This window comes from Stegostoma tigrinum, chromosome 32 (genome assembly GCF_030684315.1).
Source record: "Stegostoma tigrinum isolate sSteTig4 chromosome 32, sSteTig4.hap1, whole genome shotgun sequence".
NCBI classification, from domain to species: Eukaryota; Metazoa; Chordata; class Chondrichthyes; order Orectolobiformes; family Stegostomatidae; genus Stegostoma; species Stegostoma tigrinum.
In genome coordinates this window covers 21,562,686-21,586,677 of record NC_081385.1, presented here as the reverse complement: position 1 = coordinate 21,586,677, position 23,992 = coordinate 21,562,686, and the positions used below count along the sequence as shown (strand labels likewise).

The window sequence follows — 23,992 nt, the reverse complement described above, 5'->3', positions numbered from 1 at the left end:
AGCTGGAACATTCATTTTTTGCTTTGACTTGTTTAAGCCACTGTAAGAGTCTCATTGACCCCTGGCTCTTCTCCATTAATATGTCGCATTCGATTCAGATTAAAATTGAGAACCCTCTCCTTGTTTCAATCGACTACATTCCTGAGTGGATGATTTTCTAAATTTCATAGCAACGTTTAGTAACCATTCTGATTATTCCCCATTTTCAGGGCCTCCTTAACTCTTTTTTCACCAGTGAAATTCTTGTTTTCTTATTAGCAGAAGGAGGACCACACATGGGGGCAGAGTGGAAATATTCTGACAATAAAAGCTTATTGTTGATTTGCCACTAATAGATGTTACCATTCAATTTGAAGGAAATGATTATTATGCCTCTGTCAGTGAAACTAGTTATGTGTCCAGACCACCCAATGGTGGTGCTTTACCCACCTTGACCTATTGGTTACTTCTATTTGATTTTATTAATTACATTTTCATAGCACAATAAAGATGAAAACGCGTTCGTCACTATATTCAGTAAACTTGAGACTCATGTCCTCCAAAGAGCAGGGCTCCTGCCATTGTTTACCAGGTAGCTTAAAGGAGAAATTACCAAATATTTTCCCTTTTGTCCCAGTGAAATTTTGAACTAGATTGAATGATTGTAATTTTGACTTTAGATAAATGAGTATGTAACCATCTGTTATAAATCCCTCACACTTTTTGTTCCCTTGGACTTCAGTTGGCCTAAAATTGAGGAGAGAAGGGTATTGGTATTGGAATTGATACCATCCATGTCACACCATTGACCAAAGTCAACATTACTCTTAATGTTATTTTAATATTCCAGAAAGATTGACCATGTTAGATACTAAAACACATGGATATTGATACTGAAATCTTTTTTATATTGCAATAACTTAATTTAATTGTATCCATTTGCATTGTGTGGGCAGGCGGACTGTTGAGACTGTAATTTTCAAGGTACAGAATTTTCCAACAGCTGTTGCTTTCAATACTGCCTCATAATAAGGACACGGCTTGTTAAATCAAATGGCCTATTACATTAACTAAAATTTTGTGCAATGTTAAAGAATAATCTGGGCCCTCTTGTGGTGCAGTGATAGCCCCTGTACTGGGAGGCCTGGATTCAAGTCCCATCTGATCCAGTAGTGCGTAATAACATCTCTGAACAGGTTGGTTAGAGAAAATAGGTTAAATAAAAAATTAGAAAGTTCACTGAGTTTTGTATCCTTTGGAAGCTTGATCCTTGTGGGGAGATCAACTAGCCCCGTAAGCTTATGGCAGTGCCACCATGTTTAGAATATTGTAAATGTGAATCAGTCTGACTTGAAACTTTCTGACACAATGTTTAACATTGCTGCTTTCTATTTGGTACTTAGGCTATGCTCATTTGTGGACCGCAAAACCCCAGGCCGAAATAAGGATGGTTGAGGAGCAGGATGTTGTTCTACCATGTCACCATCGCTTTGGTCACTTAGTATCAAAGAATCTGGATATTGAGTGGCTTTTGCAGGACTCTGAACCCAATCAGAAAGTGGTGAGCTTTCCTTTCAGAAGTGGTTTACATTATAGTCCATGAATATTCTAATGGTGTTAATGTTTAATGAAATGACTAAATTTCATCATGTTATATTATACGTTACTCAGCTGCCGCATGAATGACCGTTGACCCTAGTCTACACTTTTTGAAGTTACAAAATATTCTTCATAATTCGCTTTCCTGTAATAGGTATGGATGTATCAGATACCATTGTACTCACATAGCCTTGTTACAGACCAGTTATATGCTTGACAAAATTACCCAACCTCGGAAAGGCCTGTCTCTGAATTCTAATACATTTCATTAAACTGATTAATGTCTCCACCAAAAAAAAAACGAGAGGGGAATTTTTGCTTATGTCTGAGGAGTCGGGTTTACTTTTCACCACAAGCGGTGCAGGATGTAAGAGAGGGGAAGTGCAGCTGTGTTTATAGAGAGTGTCGGCTGTTTCTCGTCTGGATAATGAGGTTAAAATCCAGCTGGGGCAGGGCAGTGTGGGGTAAAATGTGTGGAAGTTCAATGGCCACTGTAATACATCCTGTATATTGATAGAGAGGTAAGTCAGGCAGGGTGTGTAACATGTGGCTTTCCAATGTATTTTAGCTTTGTGGTGCTCTTTCCTGACTGGCCCATCTCTAGAAGGATGTACATTTTAGAGTGGCACAGTGGCTCAGTGTTTAGCACTGATGCCTCAGAGTGCCAGGGACTCGTGTTCAATTCCAGCTTTGGATGACTGTCTGTGTGGAGTTTGTACATTCTCCCCTCGTCCATGTGGATTTTGTCCAGCTGCTCCAGTTTTGTCCCACAGTCCAAAGATGTGCAGGTTAGATGGATTAACCGGCTAAATTGCTCATTGTTTAATGGATGTGTAGGTTAAGTAGATTAGCCATGGGAAATGCAAATTTACAGGGATAGGGTGGATCTGGGCAAGATGCTGTTCGGAGGGTCAGTGTGGACTTAATAGGCCAAATGGCCCACGTCTGTAGGGATTCTACAATTTTGGAGATATTACAATAAAGTGAAAGCTGAAACACACGTGACAGCTGTGATGAGAGAATAGATAAACTTTGATATTTGGGTAAACTTGCATTCCTTGGAAATGAGGAGATTACGGGTACTTGTACTAAGATGCACAAAATAACAATGAAAATTTATTGAGTAGGTAAGGATCAAGTCTTTCCATTGTGAGAGGTATTCAGGGTGAGGGAGTTCAAAACTAGGGGGCAAATTTTTAAGGTGAGAGGAGAAAGATTTAATAAAGGCATGAAGGGCAACTTTTTTACACAACGAATGGTTCATGTGTGAAATGCCAAAGAAAGTAGCCGATGCAGGTACAGTTACAACATTTAAAACACATTTGATTAAGTTTGTGAATAGGAAAGGTGTGAGAGATATGGACCAAGTGCAAGCAGGTGAGACTAGTTTAGTTAGGGACAATGGTCAGCGCAGACTGGTTGGACCGAAGGGTCTGTTTGCATGATGTAAGACTCCATGACTCTACAATCTTAGGATTGAAGTTTTGAGCTGGTTAGAAGTGAAACCAGAAAAATATTTTCATTCAAAGGCATGTGAAAAAGTGAAAAACACAATGCCAGAATTATGAATATGAAGCCAGTTGAGGACTTTGAAAGAGTTTTCTTTATTTATTTGGAGAAAAAGGAACCGAAATAAGGATCAAAAGGATAGGGCTGCCAGGGGCTAAGAAGCTGATAGAAAAGGCACAGTGGTTCAAGTGATGTATATCATATATAATAAATATATGTAATGAACATAAGATATATGATAAATAATTATGGAGCATGTTACAGTGACTCAAGGATGATTTTCCTTTGATTTCACTCCTTTCACCCCACCATGTACTTGGCCAGTGATTGGTACCTCAGGGACTCTCAGTTGAGTGTCAACATGGGACCCTTTTTCCTGGCACAGTAATAGAATGTGTTAATGATTCCCTTCACCACGGTAACAAAGATACCACTGCATCATTTTAAATATTATACATGCCAGCAGCACAATTTGTTTAAAATAGAACTGGAAAATCCTGAGATGCTGCTTGGCCTGCTGTGTTCATCCAGCTTCTCACTATGTTGTCTTGGATTCTCCTGCATCTGCAGTTCCCATTATCACTGGAAAAGTATGTTGCTTGCTACGGGCCTGTAACAAATGCACACTTGAACAGCTTAGGTTGACTGGCCTGTTATTTTCCCTTCCTCTCCTGTTGGTTAGCTTGGAGTGTAAACTCTACTGAATCACTCCCCCTACTGCAAGGCTGAGGTAAGATATTACTCCGTGAAAACTGAATAGTTTTAGAAGAATTATGTGCTGCTCCATGACATCCCACAGAATCTCTGGTTCCTGCAGATGACCTTAGCCCATTCGACAATCTTTCTGAAGGATTTCAGTATAAAATGTAAGGTAAAGGCATATTCAAGCTTTTAATTACACGTTTTGAATTCATGGAATCATAGAAGTCCTACAGTGTGGAAGAGGGCCATTCAGCCGATCAAGTGCTCAATGAAGCCCTAAAGAGTATACTACTCAGCCCCAGTCCCCTATCCTAACCCTGTAACCCTGCATTTCCCATGGCTAATCACCTAGCCTACACATGTCTGTATACTATGGGCAATTTCACATAGCCAATTCACCTCATCTGCACATCTTTGTATTTTGGGATGTAACTGGAGCACTCGGAGGAAATCCACGCAGACGCAGGGAGATTGCACATACTCCACACAGGCAGCCATCCAAGGATGTAATCAAACTCGGGTCCCTGACACTGTGAGACAGCTGTGCTAACCACCGAGCCACTGTGCTACCACAAGTTGTTTCGCATATGCTGATTGACAATAAAACAAGCCAGGTTTCCAGAGATTACATTGGGTAAAGGACGGATCAAAGTTATTGCATTAATCTTATCCCAGGCAATGATCTGGAATTGCAATTAATCCGCAAATGTAAGATTGGATAGTATTATATTGAATGCCTAGCATCCACATCAGTGTTTATGTTCCATAAAGACCTGCTCTCAATCTTCTTCATCAAACACTATCATAGAGTCAAAGATTGGTACTGACCTTTCAGTCCAACTCACCCATGCTGACCGTACATCCTAAATTAATTCTAAATTTGGCCCATTTCACTTCAAACCCTTCGTATTCATTCATCCATCCAAATGCCTTTTATATGTTGTAATTATACCCAACCCCACAACCTCCTCTGGCAGTTTGTTCCCTATAGGCACCACCCTCTGTACGAAAAAGGTACTCCTCATAACCTTTTTAAATCTTTCCTTTCTCACCGCAAACTTATGCCTATCTAGCTTTGGACTCCAGCCTGGGTAAAAGACCTTGGCTATTTACTCTAACCATGACCCTCATGATTTTAACAATCTCTGTAGGGTCACCCCTCAGCCTCTGATGCTCCAGGGAAAAGAAAGCCCCAGCCTTTTCAGCCTCTTCCCATTATAATCTTTCAATCCTTTCACCCTCATGTATCCACGTATCTTCGACTGATTCAAACACAATTCTATCTGATAGTTAAAATTTCAGAGAAAGAATCTGATATTCATGACTTTTGGTACTCATGTAAGAACAGAGAGATTACTGACTGCTGCACAAATTAACATACAGGATTATCAAGACACTGTTAGAATACAACTGTTTGTAATTGTTGTGTCCTACTCACTTTGAATTCTGTGAACACTGGATGAACTTCTACCGCTGCTCCAGTTCAGACTTCCATCAGAGTATGAGTTTCATTTGTAAAAAAAAGAAAAACTACAAATGTTGGTATAGGCTGGATGAAAAACAGAAAATTATGGAAATGCATGCATCTGTCGAGAGAAAAGGCAGACTGAATAGAATTCATCTTTGTAACGTGTTCAGTTAAGAATATGTGCAAGTGTAAATAGAGTTTGAAAAGTATTTTAGGCGGAACTGAGTTTGCAATCACAGAAGTAAGAAAGTCGCATCATTTTTCACGTGTTAGGATCATGAACACAAAAATACCTTCCCCAGGCAATGATCAACTCTGGGGACAGAAGCAGCATGGAGTGATCTAGCCTTTCCTCTGAAGCATCACGGCTATAAGACACAAAGACTGCAATTTTCTGCATGGCCACAAGGAGGTGTGTGACTAAAAGCATGGGTCCTTCAAGTGTCTAGGCCCGAAACGTCAGCCTTCCTGCTCCTCTGATTTTGCTTGGCATGCTGTGTTCTTCCAGCTTCCAGATAACCTTGTTATCTCAGATTCTCCAACATCTGCAGTTCCTACTATCTCCTTCGAAGCTGTCAGCATCTATTCTGACAATTTGCAAAGAGGAAGCAATGCTTTCAGTTGTCTGTTCTACTTGTACGCCCGTAAGTACACGCAAGCAATTCTATGTGACGGAGCAATAAAGAACATATTCCTGTTCTTTGTTAAATAGGGTTATGCAATATGACTTGTTGATTGTTGCTAGATTTTGAATTTTTAGGTATAAATGAAGAATAATAATGTTGCAAATAAAACACTTGCAACTTTGAACTGGTTCTATCCAATAAAGCCAGCAAGCCGTTCTGCATACTGTTCTTAATCCACTACATACCCATACCCACATGTTTACTGATGTTAGAAAAGTTGAAATGTGAATTGTAAGTTTACATAAAGTGACATGAGTCTAAAAATGAAGCCAGGGGAGTAACAAGCCAGTGAATTTTAGTCAGTGATAATGGGAAGTGCAGATGCTGGAGAATCCAAGATAATAAAATGTGAGGCTGTATGAACACAGCAGGCCCAGCTGCATCCCAGGAGCACAAAAGCTGACGTTTCGGGCCTAGACCCTTCATCAGAGAGGGGGATGGGGTGAGGGTTCTGGAATAAATAGGGAGAGAGGGGGAGGCGGACCGAAGATGGAGAGCAAAGAAGATAGGTGAAGAGGAGAGTATAGGTGGGGAGGTAGGGAGGGGATAGGTCAGTCCAGGGAAGACGGACAGGTCAACGAGGTGGGATGAAGTTAGTAGGTAGGAGATGGGGGTGCGGCTTGGGGTGGGAGGAAGGGATGGGTGAGAGGAAGAACAAGTTAGGGAGGCAGAGACAGGTTGGACTGGTTTTGGGATGCAGTGGGGGGAGGGGACAAACTGGGCTGGTTTTGGGATGCGGTGGGGGAAGGGGAGATTTTGAAGCTGGTGAAGTCCACATTGATACCATTGGGCTACAGGGTTCCCAAGCGGGATATGAGTTGCTGTTCCTGCAACCTTCGGGTGGCATCATTGTGGCACTGCAGGAGGCCCATGATGGACATGTCATCTAAAGAATGGGAGGGGTAGTGGAAATGGTTTGCAATTGGGAGGTGCAGTTGTTCATTGCGAACCGAGCGGAGGTGTTCTGCATTGTGGTCCCCAAGCCTCCGCTTGGTTTCCCCAATGTAGAGGAAGCCACACCGGGTACAGTGGATGCAGTATACCACATTGGCAGATGTGCAGGTGAACCTCTGCTTAATATGGAAAGTCATCTTTGGGGCCTGGGATAGGGGTGAGGGAGGAGGTGTGGGGCAAGTGTAGCATTTCCTGCGGTTGCAGGGGAAGGTGCCGGGTGTGGTGGGGTTGGAGGGCAGTGTGGAGCGAACAAGGGAGTCACAGAGAGTGTGGTTTGTCCGGAAAGCAGACAAGGGTGGGGATGGAAAAATGTCTTGGGTGGTGGGGTCGGATTGTAGATGGCAGAAGTGTCAGAGGATGATGCGTTGTATCCGGAGGTTGGTGGGGTGGTGTGTGAGAACGAGGGGGGTCCTCTTTGGGCGGTTGTGGCGGGGGCGGGGTGTGAGGGATGTGTTGCAGGAAATGCGGGAGACACGGTCAAGGGCGTTCTCGACCACTGTGGGGGGAAAGTTGCGGTCCTTGAAGAACTTGGACATCTGGGATGTGCGGGATTGGAATGCCTCATTGTGGGACCAGATGCGGCGGAGGCGGAGGAATTGGGAATAGGAGATGGAATTTTTGCAGGAGGGTGGGTGGGAGGAAGTGTATTCTAGGTAGCTGTGGAAGTCAGTGGGCTTGAATTTTAGTCGTTCACTTTGAAGTATGCACCATCATTCAATGTTCTGTACATTCTAATGATTTAAGGGAATGTTTTATACCTTTTAACAAGCATCAGTGAGATATGGCATTCTCTCGAGAGCTCTGAAACTTTCTGCAGCAACAATTTACCAGCCTTGTTGCTTCATACCAAGTCTGTGATCATAGCTTCATCTTGCTTCTACCAATCTTGCTGAACCTCCTGTCATACCTTCACCTCCTCCTTGTGCTCTTCTAAACACAATCTCCTCCGAACCCACTCTCTGCCACTGCTTACCCCTATTCTGTTAATCTTGATGCACAGTTCACCACTGTCCTTTAGCCACCTTCATTCATTCTGTGGCACGGGACTAATTGTTGTCATCTCTATGAAGCTGAAGTTAACACATTCACAAAGATAACCCATTGTCTGCACAAGGGCACAGAGCTCAATTTTTCTCATCTTGAGTAGTAACTATTTGCCAACATGTATTTATTAAGAATACTGCCTTTCTTGGGTGAAATGTATGTTGGGGGACAAGCACTTACAATCTCCTACTGTATTTGTGTGATGTGGCTTGTGTTGCGTTCATTGGAATAAGGTCCCTATGTCAGAGTTCTGTGTGGAGGCATCTCATGGTCCTCCTCCTTGTTGCACCATTTGGTTTACCAGAGTTTATGAGTGATACAAATGGTGATTGCTTACATTATGAAAGACCTGTTATGTTCCTGATATTTTCTCGTACATAATCATTGGAAATGCCATCAATGGATCTAGCCACAGCAGGGGTTATCATTGCTAGTGCTGCAGTGTTATAGAAGTGCAGATAAATTGAAGAGGAACAGAGGTACCAGGACCAGCAGTGAGCTAACAGCCACCATATGAAGAAAGCACACCTGCAGGTCTCCTCAGGACAAGGAGGTGGTACAGGAGTACCAGAGCCTATTTTCCTAGACGCTACTTCTTTCAGATGAGTGAGGCACAGTATCATTGCACAATGAGGATTTCCCAGGACACTGTCACTGAGTTTGCTAATTGCTGGTACAGGACCTATTCCAGTGGCTGCCAAGGTGACAGTTCTGTTTTTGTCTTCATTCCTGGGATGAGGGTTGACTAGGTTGAAATTTATTGCTCATCTGTAATTGCCCAGAGGGCAGCTAAGAGTCAATCACATTGCTGTGGGTCTGGCGCCACATGTAGGCCAGACTGGGTAAGGATGGCAGTTTCCTTCCCTAAAGGACATTAATGAGCCAGAGGGGTTTTTCTGCCAAATGACAATGGATATGTGGCAATCATTACACTCTTAATTCCAGATTTTTATTGAATCCAAACTCTACTGTTTGCAGGATTCAAACCTGGGTCCCCAGAGCATTACTTTGGTCTCACGATTAATAATACAATGTTATACCAATAGGCCATCACCTCCCCGCACTAAACTTAATGCAGCTGGCTGCTTCCAAGTATCCACTTGGGAACCTTGACCCACAAATGTATCAGGCTGTTGCTGATGCAATTAGTGCCAGTCAAATCACTTCATCTCATCTCTCCAATGCAAGGTGAATGCTGCAGCTGGGCAGATGGCTTTGTCGACATAGCTGCATTTCCCCTACATCTGGGATTGTGTAGGCTACATGCACATTACATTGAAAACGCCAAATGAAAATACAGCTAATTTCAGCAATAGAAATGCATTCCATTCCATCAATGTATAATCATCTGTGGTCATCAACACTACATCCTGGAAGTCTGCACCACATACCCAGGAATCTTCTATGATGCATGTATCCTTGAGACGTCCCAAATTTCTGCTTTGTTTCATGGGCCAGATGCCTTACAAGGATTGTTACAGGGAGACAAGGTATATACGCTGTGACTACGGCCACTGACTCTGGTACTGAGACTGGACATAGATACAATGCAGCCCATTCTTAAGCCAGGGGTAGAATGGAGCAGAAGGTGGGCTATCTGAGAACGGGTTTCAATTGCTTGGATTAGTCTGGAGTGAGCCTTGCGGTGTCGCAGAATCCCAGCATACAATGCACTGCACAACTGGAACAGGCAAAGAGAAGATGTTATGGACACTGAAGAGCTGAGGGTTCAGCATCAGTCTTCCAAGTAGCAAGATGAGGACACTGAGCAGGAGAAAAGGCATCTTCAGCATGTTAGAGTTGTGCAGCATCAGAAGCCAGGCAGGACTTAACTAACATCCAGTTCCAGTAAATGTGAGCGGGATGCAGAGACCACTCACTATAAATTTTTTGGAAGATCTGCTGACAACTTGCCTTCCATAACACTGAATCTAGCACCAACAGCTTGCAGCTTAGGGAGCCTATTCAACCTGACATTCCTTTGCAGTCTCTGTACCGTTCCATTAATATAGGTCTGCATTTCAACATGCACATTTAATCAGTTCCCAGTAGCAAATGCAACTTTGTTTGCTTTTTCCTTCACTTCTGATGTTGCTAAATAAATATCAACATTGTCCACTTTTGAGAGGATACTGGTACTTGATGCCCTACATTGAATAATTAGAGGATGTTGGACAACACTAGCATAAAGGAATGAAGAGCCATGCCATTGACATGGTTATGAAATGGAATGACATTAAGGATGTTAAACTGTTTAGTTTGATTCATGTAATTGCAGTTACAATAGTTGTAGAACAGACAGGTGAATGATGTAAAATGGCAATACATTTCTAAAGGTGAGCATGTATTTGTGACGAAGTGTCAATAATGTCACTTATGTGCCACAGAAGCATTGTTTTTTATTCCTCTCCCAATACTGTGAAGATCTGACGAATAGCTGCACCTGCATGGTGCACTGCTGGACTTTAAATATGGTGCCCATACAGGGAATCTTGGGAGGTCTTAGCAGCAGAAAGTACTACTGCCATTGTTCAATGGATTCTGTGGAATTCTGGTGATTAGCTAATGAGGTGAGCTGTGGAGAATAATTGAGAAAATCCGCGAGAACTCACAGAGACAAACACTTCATGAAATATGACCAAATCTGCGCTTAGCCAATTTCTAGTAAATTAGTCCTAAATTTCTTGTCTAACTGGAGGTGGTTTTATTTATTTCTCAAGTTAGTGATTAGGAAATATGATTTCAACTATCTCAATCCTTTATTCAAAACCTTTAACAAGTCAGTTATGCATTATTCTCTTTTTGATGCAAAACTGGTTCATGATTGACTGCTAGTTGTTAGTGTATTCTCAAGTTGTCTTCCATTCAGTTAGCCACAAAAGTAATTCTTACAGTCCTGCTGTGATTACCCATCTGACTTTGATGAGCTGTTGCTATCAACTGTTCTTTTTTAATATAAATTGACCTGTTCAATTCATCAGCATCAAGGCAATTAAGTACCTATACAATTAGCAAATATCGCAGTCATCCGGTTTCCAAGTAACAAATAAAGCTGTGAACTTGCAGTCAGTCAATTAACTCAATTCCTTCCAGGCTTGACTTTACCTTCCATGTGTTTGCATTCCTCTTGCATAATTCATGGCCTGTCATGTTGAATTTTTTATTATAATTTAATTATGACATTCAATCTCCAAGAAAAGAAGAATAATTAATATTTAAACCATAATTTGCCTGTCAGTTATAGACACGCTGTAATGTAACTCATGATCCATCCTTGAGAGACCAGGTTAAAACAAAGAGGAATGTTTGAACAGCAGGAAGAACAACATTTTCTGCATGATAGAGTATTGCAGCTTCAAGTGCATCAAGCCAGATAGTACTTAGCTAACACACGGTTCCTGTAGGTGAGAGCTGGGGTGCAGTGATCATTCATTGACTGTAAATTAGTTGATTCTGGAAAGGCAAGCAGTCCCCATGCATTCCTCGGGGCAAATTTAGCCCTTTTTTTGCTTGTTTTTGCTGTTGCTGAGCGCAAGTCAATGTACTGAATGACTTTAAGGCTTTCCTATTTGTGATGGTTCCATATTGCTGGACCATTATTACAAAGATGGTTCGCCATATTGGACATTGAAGAAAGAGTAGCACTGATTTTGACAGGCTTGTAAAATGGGTTGAGGCTAAGGATAAGTAAGTTGTTTGGGTTGGAATATAAATAGCAGTAGATAAATGAATGTGATCTTGCACGTCCAATGAATTATCAGCTGTGCTAGCTACGTGCCCTGAGAAACATTTATGTGTGGTTGTACAATAGGCTATGCACACAGTGAAGGGTAACTCTGCACTGCCAACACTTGATTGGGTGTATGGCTGGACATTTAAGATGGTGGTGATGCCAGAGATTGTGGGAATTCCCAGCGGTGGTAAGTTCTTCCACCTGTGGTGATTGGGAAAATATAACTAGTAGGGTGCCATAGGGGCATGGTGCATTGGTAATGAGGCGATTTTGTGAAGATGATACGAGGAAACTCATCGACCTCATGAAGAGAAACATTCCATGAAATTTGGCAAAATTAACACATAATTTGTTCCTATTAAAACTCACTGCTATATTTCTGATTCTTGTAAATAATTCTTTTGACTGAAGATTGATCCCAGTTGTATCCCCAATCATCTGGCTTTTAAGAATGTAAGAAGCTGCAGCAAACATGCATTATGACCTCATACTGAGTTAATAAGTATCAATATGCATAATTAGTTGCAAAATTATCTAATTCGCATATGTAGGTTTCAGAGGTGCTTACAAAGCTAGTATCTATTCCAATGCAGAATTATGAATATTTTCTGTCTAATGGCATCCCAGATATTGATCTGACAAACATTAATATCTTATAAGGAAGGTGAAAAAGCTTCAAAGAATTATAGCGATGCTTCAAAGAATGATAGGGATACCTTGAGCCACAAACATTCTCATTAGTAGGCAGTTTATGAATGCTGATCACCCAACAAAATTGCAAGAAATCTAGTTCTTTTATATCTTTTGTTCTGGTTTATTTATCAACTGTCTTTGGAGAAATACAGATGAAAGACTATGCTTATATCAGCTGAGGGTTAAATTACAGGAAACCAAATGTAAAATAAATGGCTCACTTACTGGAATGACCAATACTTCTGCACCCTAAATAATATTTAGGACAAGGCCAAAATTTATAACATTAATCTTAAGCCCAAACATGGGGGCATGCCTTCTGTTAATATTAATATTTAACAGGCTAGCAATTTAGTTGGGGTGATAACCTCGTGGTATTTTCACTGAGCTACTAAGTAAGAGACCTAGGTAATGTTCTGGAGACCTGGGTCAACTCCAGCAATGGCAGATGGTTGAATTTGCATTCAATAAAATTCTGGAAGTAAGTGTCTAATAATGGCCATGAAAGGATTGTCAAGAAAAAAATTGGGATCACTAACATCCTGTAGAGATGGAAATCTGCTATCCTTATCTAGTCTGGCCTAGATGTCACTCCAGACCCACAGTAATGTGGTTGGTTCTTAACTGCCTTCTGAGATGGTGATAAATGCTGACCGAACCAGTGACACCTACATCTCGTGCATGTATTTTAAAAAATTGATCTAATTCTATTCTGTTTGACTTATAGGTGATTACCTATTCTTCAGGTAGAGTGTACACGAATATTAGTGCAAGGCAGAGAGGAAGAGTTTCCTTTGCAGCAAATTACCAGATGGGGGATGCTTCCATTAAAATATCATCCCTTCATTCGACAGACTCGGGGCTGTACACATGCAAAGTGAAAAATGAAGGCGTGTATGACTGGAAGAATGCTATTAATCTTGTTGTTTTAAGTAAGTGTCTGGACAAATGTAAATTTTATTTTGAGCTCTTTTATAATGTAATTAAACATTTTGTGTGTTTGTATTGAAAATGTGTAGTAATAATGTCAAAATACATGGCAAAGATCAGGCAGACACTCTTCATGAAATTGGGTCTGAACTGATTTTCCAGTGGACAGCATAAATTCACTTTTCAAAACTCTTGCCAATTTTTGCCAATAATAAAAGTGATTTATTCTTGTGTTTCTTTTCTGTCTTTAAACTTTATTTCCTGTCATCCTGTTTTTGTTAGCCTTAACTGTTTGTATTATAAATTCCATTATTCTCATGCAGAATGAAAACCACTTGTGTAAAGTTATCACATTATTGTTGCTCTCTCCAAATAAGTGCAGCACTGCACTGTTTTATTTGAATCTTTTCAGCTCCTCAACCTATACCTGCAACCCTCCAATTAATTCAGCTCATTCCCAAGCGCCTCAAAGTTTCATAATTAAGGTGAAAGAATTGTAAAATATCACAGCATCTTATAAAAATAAGTACATGACGTATGACTTTCGAATGGAGTGTGTTGAATGTTTCTGTTCTGTCCAATTCTCCCCATCTACAAGCTTCACTTTGACCAAAGATATTTACCTGGAGTGCCATCTGCTGCATGTTCAGAAGGAAGTCATGAAATAATTATTGCAAGATTTTTCTAATCTTCTCTTCTGCTGTCTAGTTTGAGATTTTGGTCATGAGGTGAGGCTACACAACTCAGACTGCCTTTTCTTAGAACGAAGAAGATTGAAAGGAGATTGAAAAGATGTTTAACACTATTGGTATTTTGATAAGATTAGTCAGTCAAGGTAAACTATTTCCATTGGTTGATGAGTTAATGCATTACAGTTTTCATAATGGAAGTAAGTAAAAACAAAGCTGATTAATATGTATCTTGATTTTGATCTCATGGTGTTCCATCTGGCATATATGCACTTTGTTGAGTGAATGACGTGTAACTGGACCCATTATGCTGTGACATGCCATTGTGCTTTAAAATGCACTCGTACTTTCAAATGTACAAATGCAATGTGCTCACCAGAATTTAGAAAATTGAAAGGCAAGCTTATTGAAACATATTACATTATTAAGCAAATTGACAGGGTGGATGTGAAAAGGTTGTTTTTCCTTGTGGGAAAGTCTAGGACCAGAGGGTGAAACCTCAGAATAAGGAGTCACACAGAGATGAGATGGAACTTCTTCACTCAAAGGATAGTGATTCCGTGGAATTCTTCACTACAGAATGGTGTAGATTTTGGCACATTAAGTATTTTCAAGGCTGAAACAGATAGATTTTTAATCAGTGAGGCAATCAAAGATTCTGGGGAAACGGCAAGGAAAGTGGATTGAAGATTTTCAGAAAGCCGTGATCTCATTGAATGGTGGCGCAGTCTTATGGCTCCCGTTTAATGCAATTTCCTTGTCATCAAAGGCAAACACATATTTCTTATATTAGTTTCAGAGATATGTTGACAAACAGGAATTTATTGCGAGTCTTACAAGCAGTAAGTAATAATATAGCTGAATTCCAGTCATATACCTAATATGCAATGCTATTATCTATAAGAAAATAACTAAAATTGCCTATTATTAAAAACTAATTTCCTGATTAAAATCTGTGACGTCAATCAAAGTACTTCTGCTCTACTTCAGTCAAACCCTCTAAACCTAAGTGTTGGACCCAAGGGAAATTACTGAAAGGAAATGATATCAAACTTCAGTGTAAATCGGAAAAAGGCACCCAACCCATCTTGTATGATTGGAGACCTGTTTCGGATACAGAAGAACATCAAGCCAAACTACGTCCAAGCTTAAACATAGGTCAGTGATTTTTTTTTTCAAAAACTGAATATGTTCCATACACACAGAAAACACACAATCCTAATCAGGGTGCCACGTGTTTACCCTGTTTCTAAGCAGAATAATGGGTTTCAAATCAGATTTCTGCAGCTGAAGAAAATACTTGGAACACTTAACAGGTCAGCCAGCATCTTTTACAAGAACACGTGAATTAATTCTCCAGTTGCAGAATGATCATTGGAAGTGGAGGCATTACAGACAAACAGCATTTAGAAATAAAAGCTATACATCTTCCAACTCTGGAAAAGAATCAACAGGTTTCATTATTTGTTGATGGGATATGGGTGTTGCTGGTAAGACCAGCATTTGCTGCCTATCCCTCACTGCCTTTGAGAAGGCGGTGGTGAGTCCCTTCAAACTGCAATCTATAGTGCAGGTACACCCAGCGTGCTGTTAGCACGTTCCTAGATTTTGACCCAGACATATTGATATCGTTCCAAGTCAGGATGGTGTGTGGTTTGGAGGGGAACTTGCAGATGCTATTCTCATCTGACTGCTGCCCTTGTCATTCTGGGTAGTAAAGATTATGGATTTGGAATATGCCTGGTGAATTGGGAGAAAGTGATTGTTTAAGGTGGTGGGTAACATGCCAGTAAAGCAGGCTGCTTTGTCCCGAATGGCATCAAGTTCATTAAGTGTTGAATAGTGAAGAGTATTCCATCACACTCCACATTTGTGCCTCGTAGAGATGGTGGACAGGAGAGGCAGGGGAAGACAGGAGGTGATTTACCATGGAACATCCAACTTTTAAAATATTCTTTTAGCTACAGTATTTATATGACTGATACAGTTCAGTTTCTGATCAATGATAAGCCCCTGGATGTTGATAGTGGAAGATTCAGTGATTGCAATGTTATTGAACTTTAAGGTGAAAAATTATTCTCCCCATTTATGCTGGTTGGTCTGCTGAGTGTTATTAGCATTTTCTTTTGCTTTAATTCAAATTTCCAGTAGTTACAGCTTATGCTGTTCATTTAATAAAGAAATGTAATTAAATAACAGCACCATTGTTGAAATATCTGAAATATGTTACTGTGAGAGTTATTTTCTACCGGAGTCATGTTGGCATAAATTTTCCACAATTTTGCTGTTTTTGAATGGCACCTTGTTAACAGTGGCAGTAGAGGTTAAAACAATGCATGAATAAAACGCTGTTCAATTTTGCAATACTTTGTCAGCAAAGACACAGTAATTTATCATTGTATTTTCTAATTTGGTACAATACACTTCTTAGTGCCTGGGAAAGCACAAATAATGTGGTTCAAAGTCATGCCAAACCAAGCTCTCTCCCCTTGGACTTCAAAGTCCAAAATCCAAAACTGGTAGACAGTGGAAGACTGCAGAAATTAGGGAGTTATAATCACAATTTCACTCAGCAAGAGCTCATGAACTCTGCTTTAACAGAAAGGCAGATGCAGGAGTCCCTTCAAACAGAGGTGGCAACTCAGAAGAAATTTAGGAAAATTCATGTACTTGTAAGTGTACAGTAACTATGTGGCACTGACACAGAACAGAGAGCTGTTGTCTGCTTGTCTAATTGGCAGGAAAAATAACATGTACATAAAAAACGCAGTTGCAAAAGAAAGAAATAAAAACTCAACAGTGTCGAGTTCAGAATGGAACTTAGTTCAATGAAAATACTTGCTATCATTGGAAATTACCCCAAAATTTATTCAGCAAACGTATGACAGAAAGTTTAAAACATTATTGACACTTTATAGGTTTCATTTACAGTGACATACTCTGAAGTAAAATTTTAGTTATTGGCTTGTCAAATCCTTTGCATAGAATTCACCGTTTAACAAAGATGTACTTTCTTCTTCAGATTCAAAAACTCCTGAAATGCTGTTGCTGAAGAATTTGAGCCAGGTGAACGCTGGTCTATACCAGTGCAGTGCCATAAATGAGGCAGGAGAAGAAAGCTGCATTGTTAATGTTGTAATTATGGGTGAGTCATCTGCCTGAATAAATCATATAAAAGAATTTGGGAATTGCACCAAAACTGTACTACCAAACAACTTAATTCGGATTTGTTCACAGTTGCCCAGAGTTTGCTGTAGTAATGATAATGAAACACTGTACATTTACTGTCGTTACTCTGTAAAATTTACATTTGCTGTGGGCCTGCATGAGGCTAAAAGGAGAACTCAAAAAGTTGCTAATTTTCTGCTCCATTCCTTTCTGTGGATTGCCATCTTACTGTGCTGGTGAGGCTCAACTGTTCTGTTGCTCATGAGAGTGATGCCATTGGGTGTTCTGAATTCCTGGCAGCGTATATGTTATGATGGTTAAGTTGGAGGGGGGGGAACTGGACAAAATACAATCCAAAGCAAGACCTCAGCAGTGATCCAGGCAGTTGATACATACGTGACATCAACAGCTGCAGTGGCAGGTGAAGGCAACAGCAGTAGGAAGATCCCCAGTCATCGAGGCTTCCTTGGCACTGGAGCTATCTTCTATCAAAGACCGTCTGTCTGCCGACAGCATTCCCATGTTAAGAGATGTGCTGCACAAGGCATCTATCGAGACCAAGGACCTCCCAGGAATACCTGCCAAATGTACAGTTGGAGGTATGGCTTTAGGATCAGACTCATCACTGGTGATAGGAACTGCAGAACCCACGACCAGTGACGTAGAATTTCTGAGATCGGCAATCATACACGCTTAGCAAGTGATTGCTGATGGCGACAATCTCCCCCTCTACTTTCAAAGCCTTATTGATGAAAATTCTTTAGAAATCACTGAATTGACATGAATTTACATTTATTCCATTCTGTGCTCAGAATGAAAACATTGAAAAAAGTACATCTTGTTGAATAATTTCTTACTTATTGTTGAATAATCTCTCTGGAATACTATTTCTATATTTGTAGAAAGCCAGATTTCTCTATTCCATGATAAAAAAAAATGTTCTATTCATTTTTTTTAAGTTTACTAATGATTTTTCAATTTCTAGCTTAATCTAGTGTACATTGCAATCTTTATTTTGCTTAATGTAAAACAATGAATGATATAACCAGTTTGTTACTTTCTGGTTTGCTGTCTGTGAGAAGTCATCAGTATCAGTGGTTGCTTTGCCTGTTTGATGACATCGCTGCTACTGGATGCTGGATCTTGCCTGTAGTTATCATTAGAATGAAATGAATACCAGGAAAGGAAAAATCCACACTGCAGAGCTCATTAGATGTTTCTGCACAGCTTTTTTTAAATTCATTCATTGGATGAGGGCTTTGCTGCTTAGGTCAGAATTTATTGCCCATCCCAAATTGCCCAGAGGGCTGTTAAGTTTCAACCACATTGCTGAGAGTCTGGAGTTAATGCAGGCCAGACGAGGTAAGGGAGGCAGAGATAATGGGAACTGCAGATGCTGGAGAATCCAAGATAACAAAGTGTGAAGCTGGATAAACACAGCAGGCCAAGCAGCATCTCAGGAGCAAAAAAGCTGATGTTTCGGGCCTAGAGCCTTCATCAGAGAGAGGGATGGGGAGAGGGTTCTGGAATAAATAGGGAGAGAGAGGGAGGCAGACCGAAAATGGAGAGAAAAGTGGAGAGGAGAGTATAATTGGGCAGGTACAGAGGGGATAGGTCAGTCCAGGGAAGACAGACAGGTCAAGGAGGTGGGATGAGGTTAGTAGGTAGGAAATGGAGGTGCGGCTTGAGGTGGGAGGAAGGGATGGGTGAGAGGAAGAACAAGTTAGGGAGGCGGAGAGAGGCTGGGCTGGTTTTAGGATGCAGTGAAGGGAGGGGACGAGCTGGGCTGGTTTTGTGATGCAGTGGGGGGAATGGACGAACTGGGCTGGTTTTGGGATGCAGTGGGGGGAGGGGAGATTTTGAAGCTTGTGAAGCCCACATTGATACCATTGGGCTGCAGGTTTCCCAAGCGGAATATGAGTTGCTGTTCCTGCAACCTTCAGGTGGCATCATTGTGGCACTGCAGGAGGCCCATGATGGACATGTCGTCTGAGGAATGGGAGGGGGAGTTAAAATGGTTCGCGACTGGGCGGTGCAGTTGTTTATTGCAAACCGAGTGGAGATGTTCTGCAAAGCGCTCCCCAAGCCTCCGCTTGGTTTTACCAATGTAGAGGAAGCTGCACCAGGTACAGTGGATACAATGGATCTCCAACACATCCCTCACCTTCCTGGACACCTCAGTCTCCATCTCAGGTAACCAGCTAGAAACTGATGTCCATTTCAAGCCCACTGACTCCCACAGCTACCTAGAATACACCTCCTCCCACCCACCCTCCTGCAAAAATTCCATCCCCTATTCCCTATTCCTCCGCCTCCGCCGCATCTGCTCCCAGGATGAGGCATTCCACCCCCGCACATCCCTGATGTCCACGTTTTTCAAGGACCGCAACTTTCCCCCCGCAGTGGTGGAAAACGCCCTTGACTGCGTCTCCCGCATTTCCCACAACACATCCCTCACACCCCGCCCCCGCCACAACCGCCCAAAGAGGATCCCCCTCGTTCTCACACACCACCCTACCAACCTCCGGATACAATGCATCATCGTCCGACACTTCCACCATCTGCAATCCACCACCCAAGACATTTTTCCATCCCCACTCTTGTCTGCCTTCTGGAGAGACCACTCTCTCCTTGACTCCCTTGTCCGCTCCACACTCCCCTCGAATCACACCACACCCGGCACCTTCCCCTGCAAACGCAGGAAGTGCTACACTTGCCCCCACACCTCCCTCGCCCCCATCCCAGGCCCCAAGATGACTTTCCATATTAAGCAGATGTTCACCTGCACATCTGCCAATGTGGTATACTGTATCCATTGTACCCGGTGTGGCTTCCTCTACATTGGGGAAACCAAGCAGAGGCTTGGGGATCGCTTTGCAGAACACCTCCACTCGGTTCGCAATAAACAACTGCACCGCCCAGTTGCGAACCATTTTAACCCCCTCTCCCATTCTTTAGATGACATGTCCGTCATGGGCCTCCTGCAGTGCCACAATGATACCACCTGAAGGTTGCAGGAACAGCAACTCATATTCCGCATGGGAACCCTGCAGCCCAATGGTATCAATGTGGACATCACAAGCTTCAAAATCTCCCCTTCCCCCACTGCATCCCAAAACCAGCCCAGTTCGTCCCCTCCCCCCACTGCATCACACAACCAGCCCAGTTCGTCCCCTCCCCTCACTGCATCCTAAAACCAGCCCAGCCTGTCTCCGCCTCCCTAACCTGTTCTTCCTCTCACCCATCCCTTCCTCCCACCTCAAGCCGCACCTCCTTTTCCTACCTACTAACCTCATCCCACCTCCTTGACCTGTCCGTCTTCCCTGGACTGACCTATCCCCTCCCTACCTCCCCACCTATACTCTCCTCTCCACCTATCTTCTTTTCTCTCCATCTTCAGTCCACCTCCCCCTCTCTCCCTATTTATCCAGAACCCTCTCCCTATTCCCCTCTCTGATGAAGGGTCTAGGCCCGAAACGTCAGCTTTTGTGCTCCTGAGATGCTGCTTGGCCTGCTGTGTTCATCCAGCCTCACACTTTGTTATCGAGGTAAGGATGGCAGTTTCCTTTCCTAAAGGACATTAACGAGCCAAATGGGTTTTTGCAGATAATGGTTCATAGTCATCATTCGGCTCTTTTAATTCCAGAATTTTATTGAATTCAAATTCTACCAGCTGTCATGGTGGGATTTGAGACCAGCTTACCAGAACATTACCTGGGTCTCTGGATTAACAGCCCAGTGATAATATCACTAGCCTGTTGCCTCCTTGCTAAGGTCAGCAGGAAGCATAATTACTTCAACACCGACACAAAATCTGGGCTAATGAAACTTACAGTGACAAAGAATCAATTATGATGTTTTACAGGGAAAATAAAAATTGTTGTGCTACATGACTGAGCTTTAAATTCAGCATGTGCCACCTTGAAAAAGGCAGTTTAAAACATTCCCTGTTTAACCTGTTTAAGTCTGCAACCTGCCTAACTATGGGAAGTTCAATCTGTCAGAATGGCAAAATAGAAATTCTGAACTCACAATTATCATGTAAATCAATAATGAGCATAGAGCAGAAAATAATACTTTAACATGTTAATGGAAAATATATGTTGTGATAAAGTCACAGAGAAAAGTATCAGTATAACCCCACATTTATGATAAAACAACCATTGGCGCACTTTCATGCGCATTAATCTAGTTGGAAATGGATGTCGATATTAATTGTTCCACTTTTTTTTCAGATGAGCTCGATCCTTGGATCATTGCTGCTGCTGTTATTGGAGTTATAGTTGGGCTATTGTTAATCTTCCTAATCATTTGGTTAACACTGTACCTGAAAGGGAAGCATAAATATGAGGAAGAGGAAACTCCAAATGAGATCAGGTAAGGTGGTAACCTGTCGGTTAAAAGATGCACATGACCATTGTAGTTTTCCAGGATTTCAGGTCTGTTAGCCTGGGGATATTTGAATATTGAGCACTGAGCTTGTCATCAAAATTCATCTGAGGAAAATCTACTGAAATTAATTTATTTTTATCAAAAGAGACAGAAACCAATTAACCAGACTTGGATGTTCTGTTTGATTTATAGCTTTATGAAATGTATATATGTTGGAGATAAAAAATAAAATCACCTACAGTTATCCAGATTGCAGAAAATAAATCAAGACTCAAGAATACACAAATGAGCTATATTTCATGCGACATTTTCAGCAGATCTGAGGACCTTGATGAGGAACTGGATTTGTAACCGAAACCAGAGAAGGTTCCCTCCCTCTTTCTGTCTTTGTTCTCTCAGGAATTACATTGAGTTTGAGCAAAGTCTGAAAACTGATAACTCGAAAATATTAGAGATAATAAAATGTGAGGCTGGATGAACACAGCAGGCCCAGCAGCATCTCAGGAGCACAAAAGCTGACGTTTCGGGCCTAGACCCTTCATCAGAGAGTGCTCCTGAGATGCTGCTGGGCCTGCTGTGTTCATCCAGCTTCACATTTTATTATCTTGGATTCTCCAGCATCTGCAGTTCCCATTATCACTGATACAACTCGAAAATATTCACAGGTTTCACAGCTGCCATTGATCCAGATATTCCAAGCTAACAGTGGTCTCATTTAAAACCTGGTAGCTCAGGAATACCTTTACAATGCTTTTATCTTTCAAAGAAGCATTAGTGAGGTCAAAACATTATCCCTAATTCTACAGCCACAAATGCTGCCAAACATGGAGTTGCTCCAGCACTGTTTAATTTCAGTACTCCAGCCTCTGTGATACATTGCTTTTATTTTACTTTCATTCTGTTGTCTTCCTTTTTGTGCTGAATATTATTGCCTTTATTACTTTGTACATGTTTCTGCATATGTTTGATGCTTCTTTGTATTTTTATTGCAGTTAGTAAGTTGTAAAGTTTCTCTTCTTTTAGTCAAGAAAATCTTATCGTTCCATATTTATTGTTTTTGGAAAACTAGTTAACTACAATTTAATTAGAGTGAGGAATAGTTGCACACTAATAATATTTTAAAACATTCTGTTGTGACCAACTGAGGAGAGTGAAAAGGGAGGAGCCAATTCACACCGCACTCCCCACCTCACATGACCATGACATAGTTGCCAAAATATTTCATAGCATAAAAGGCAAAGAGAGTGGTCATAGCTGTAAAAATACAAAAAACCAGTCCATTGACTATATGAATAGCAAAATGAGGAACATCTGTATCCAAAAAGCAATGTCCTGAGGTACAAAATTAAGATTGGTACATGCAAACATACAAGAAACAGAATGGGGGCACAATATGTTTTCCAGCATCCTCAGCATTCTGCCTTACAGATACTTCAGACATGATCCCTGTCAAAGCACTGAGATCTACCTCTGAACAAGCCACGTTAATGTCGGATTACTCCGGCTCATGCAAGTTCAGAAAGACTGCTCAACTGGATAAAGGGCTGCCAATTACAAACCCACAATAATATTTACAAGCTACAGATCTGTGGACCGGAGAGACAACAAGGAAACGTGAGAAGCCTTTGACAAATGTTCAGGTCATCCCTGAACAAAGTAGATCAAAACAAAGTTCACCTACACACATACAACTGTCATTTTGAGTACAGTTCAAGATACCAGCGTACCGGGATATCTATTAGAATCAAATGAATAATTACAACACAGGAGGCCATTCAGCCCACACTGTCTCTGCAACAGTAAATTAATTTATTCCCAAGGGATGGATTTTTCTCAACAGGCGATTATCCAATTCCAGCTTGAAAACCACGCTTGAAATACCTTGACCACATTCTCTGGCCTTGCATTCCAGATCCTAACAATGCATAAAAATGTTTTTCTTCATGTCATTTTGGTTCTTACTATGAACGCAAAAGCAGACAGCTGTCAGGAAATGCTTCTTTAAATAATTTTTCTTTTGAATGCCACACTCTCAATACATTACTGACAAAAAATGGAATTCTTTACCCCAAGCACCCTCAAATGTCATCAACTGAGGAGAACGAGGCACCCATTACTTATTCACCGACAATAAAGGCTAAGGTTGATAGGAATGGACCAATTCAGGCACATATAAAAAGAATGGGAGCAGCCCCTGTCATGTTTGCGTATTCTCAAAGCAGTTGGCTGTATCTACCATTTGTAGTGTGCATATTTATTTTAAAAATACAAATCATATTGTTATGAATATAACTTAAACTCACCATTTTTCTCATTTTTCCTTTCCATGAAGAAGGACTAGCATCTGCTTGCCTTTTTCATGGTGGTTAAACTCAGAAAACTCAGCAGTGGGAATTCTAAGCTATTGATCTGCTTTACCATTTAAGAATTTGTTCTGAAGTTAGAT

The 23,992-nt window shown here is 41.3% G+C and overlaps 1 protein-coding gene across 2 annotated transcripts in view; it reads left to right on the top strand.

The window, feature by feature from the left end:
* Positions 1–23,992, top strand: part of LOC125467070 (CXADR-like membrane protein) — a 114,713-nt gene that overhangs the window by 85,418 nt on the left and 5,303 nt on the right. Inside the window, exons 3-7 of one of the 2 annotated variants that reach the window (XM_048562454.2) lie at positions 1,383–1,540; positions 13,095–13,299; positions 14,977–15,144; positions 17,009–17,131; positions 21,390–21,531. In XM_048562454.2, the coding sequence (XP_048418411.1) occupies positions 1,383–1,540; positions 13,095–13,299; positions 14,977–15,144; positions 17,009–17,131; positions 21,390–21,531 (796 nt within the window). Of the gene's footprint in view, positions 1–1,382; positions 1,541–5,765; positions 5,902–13,094; positions 13,300–14,976; positions 15,145–17,008; positions 17,132–21,389; positions 21,532–23,992 lie in introns of those variants that run through there. The other variant, XM_048562455.2, reaches the window with a different exon arrangement.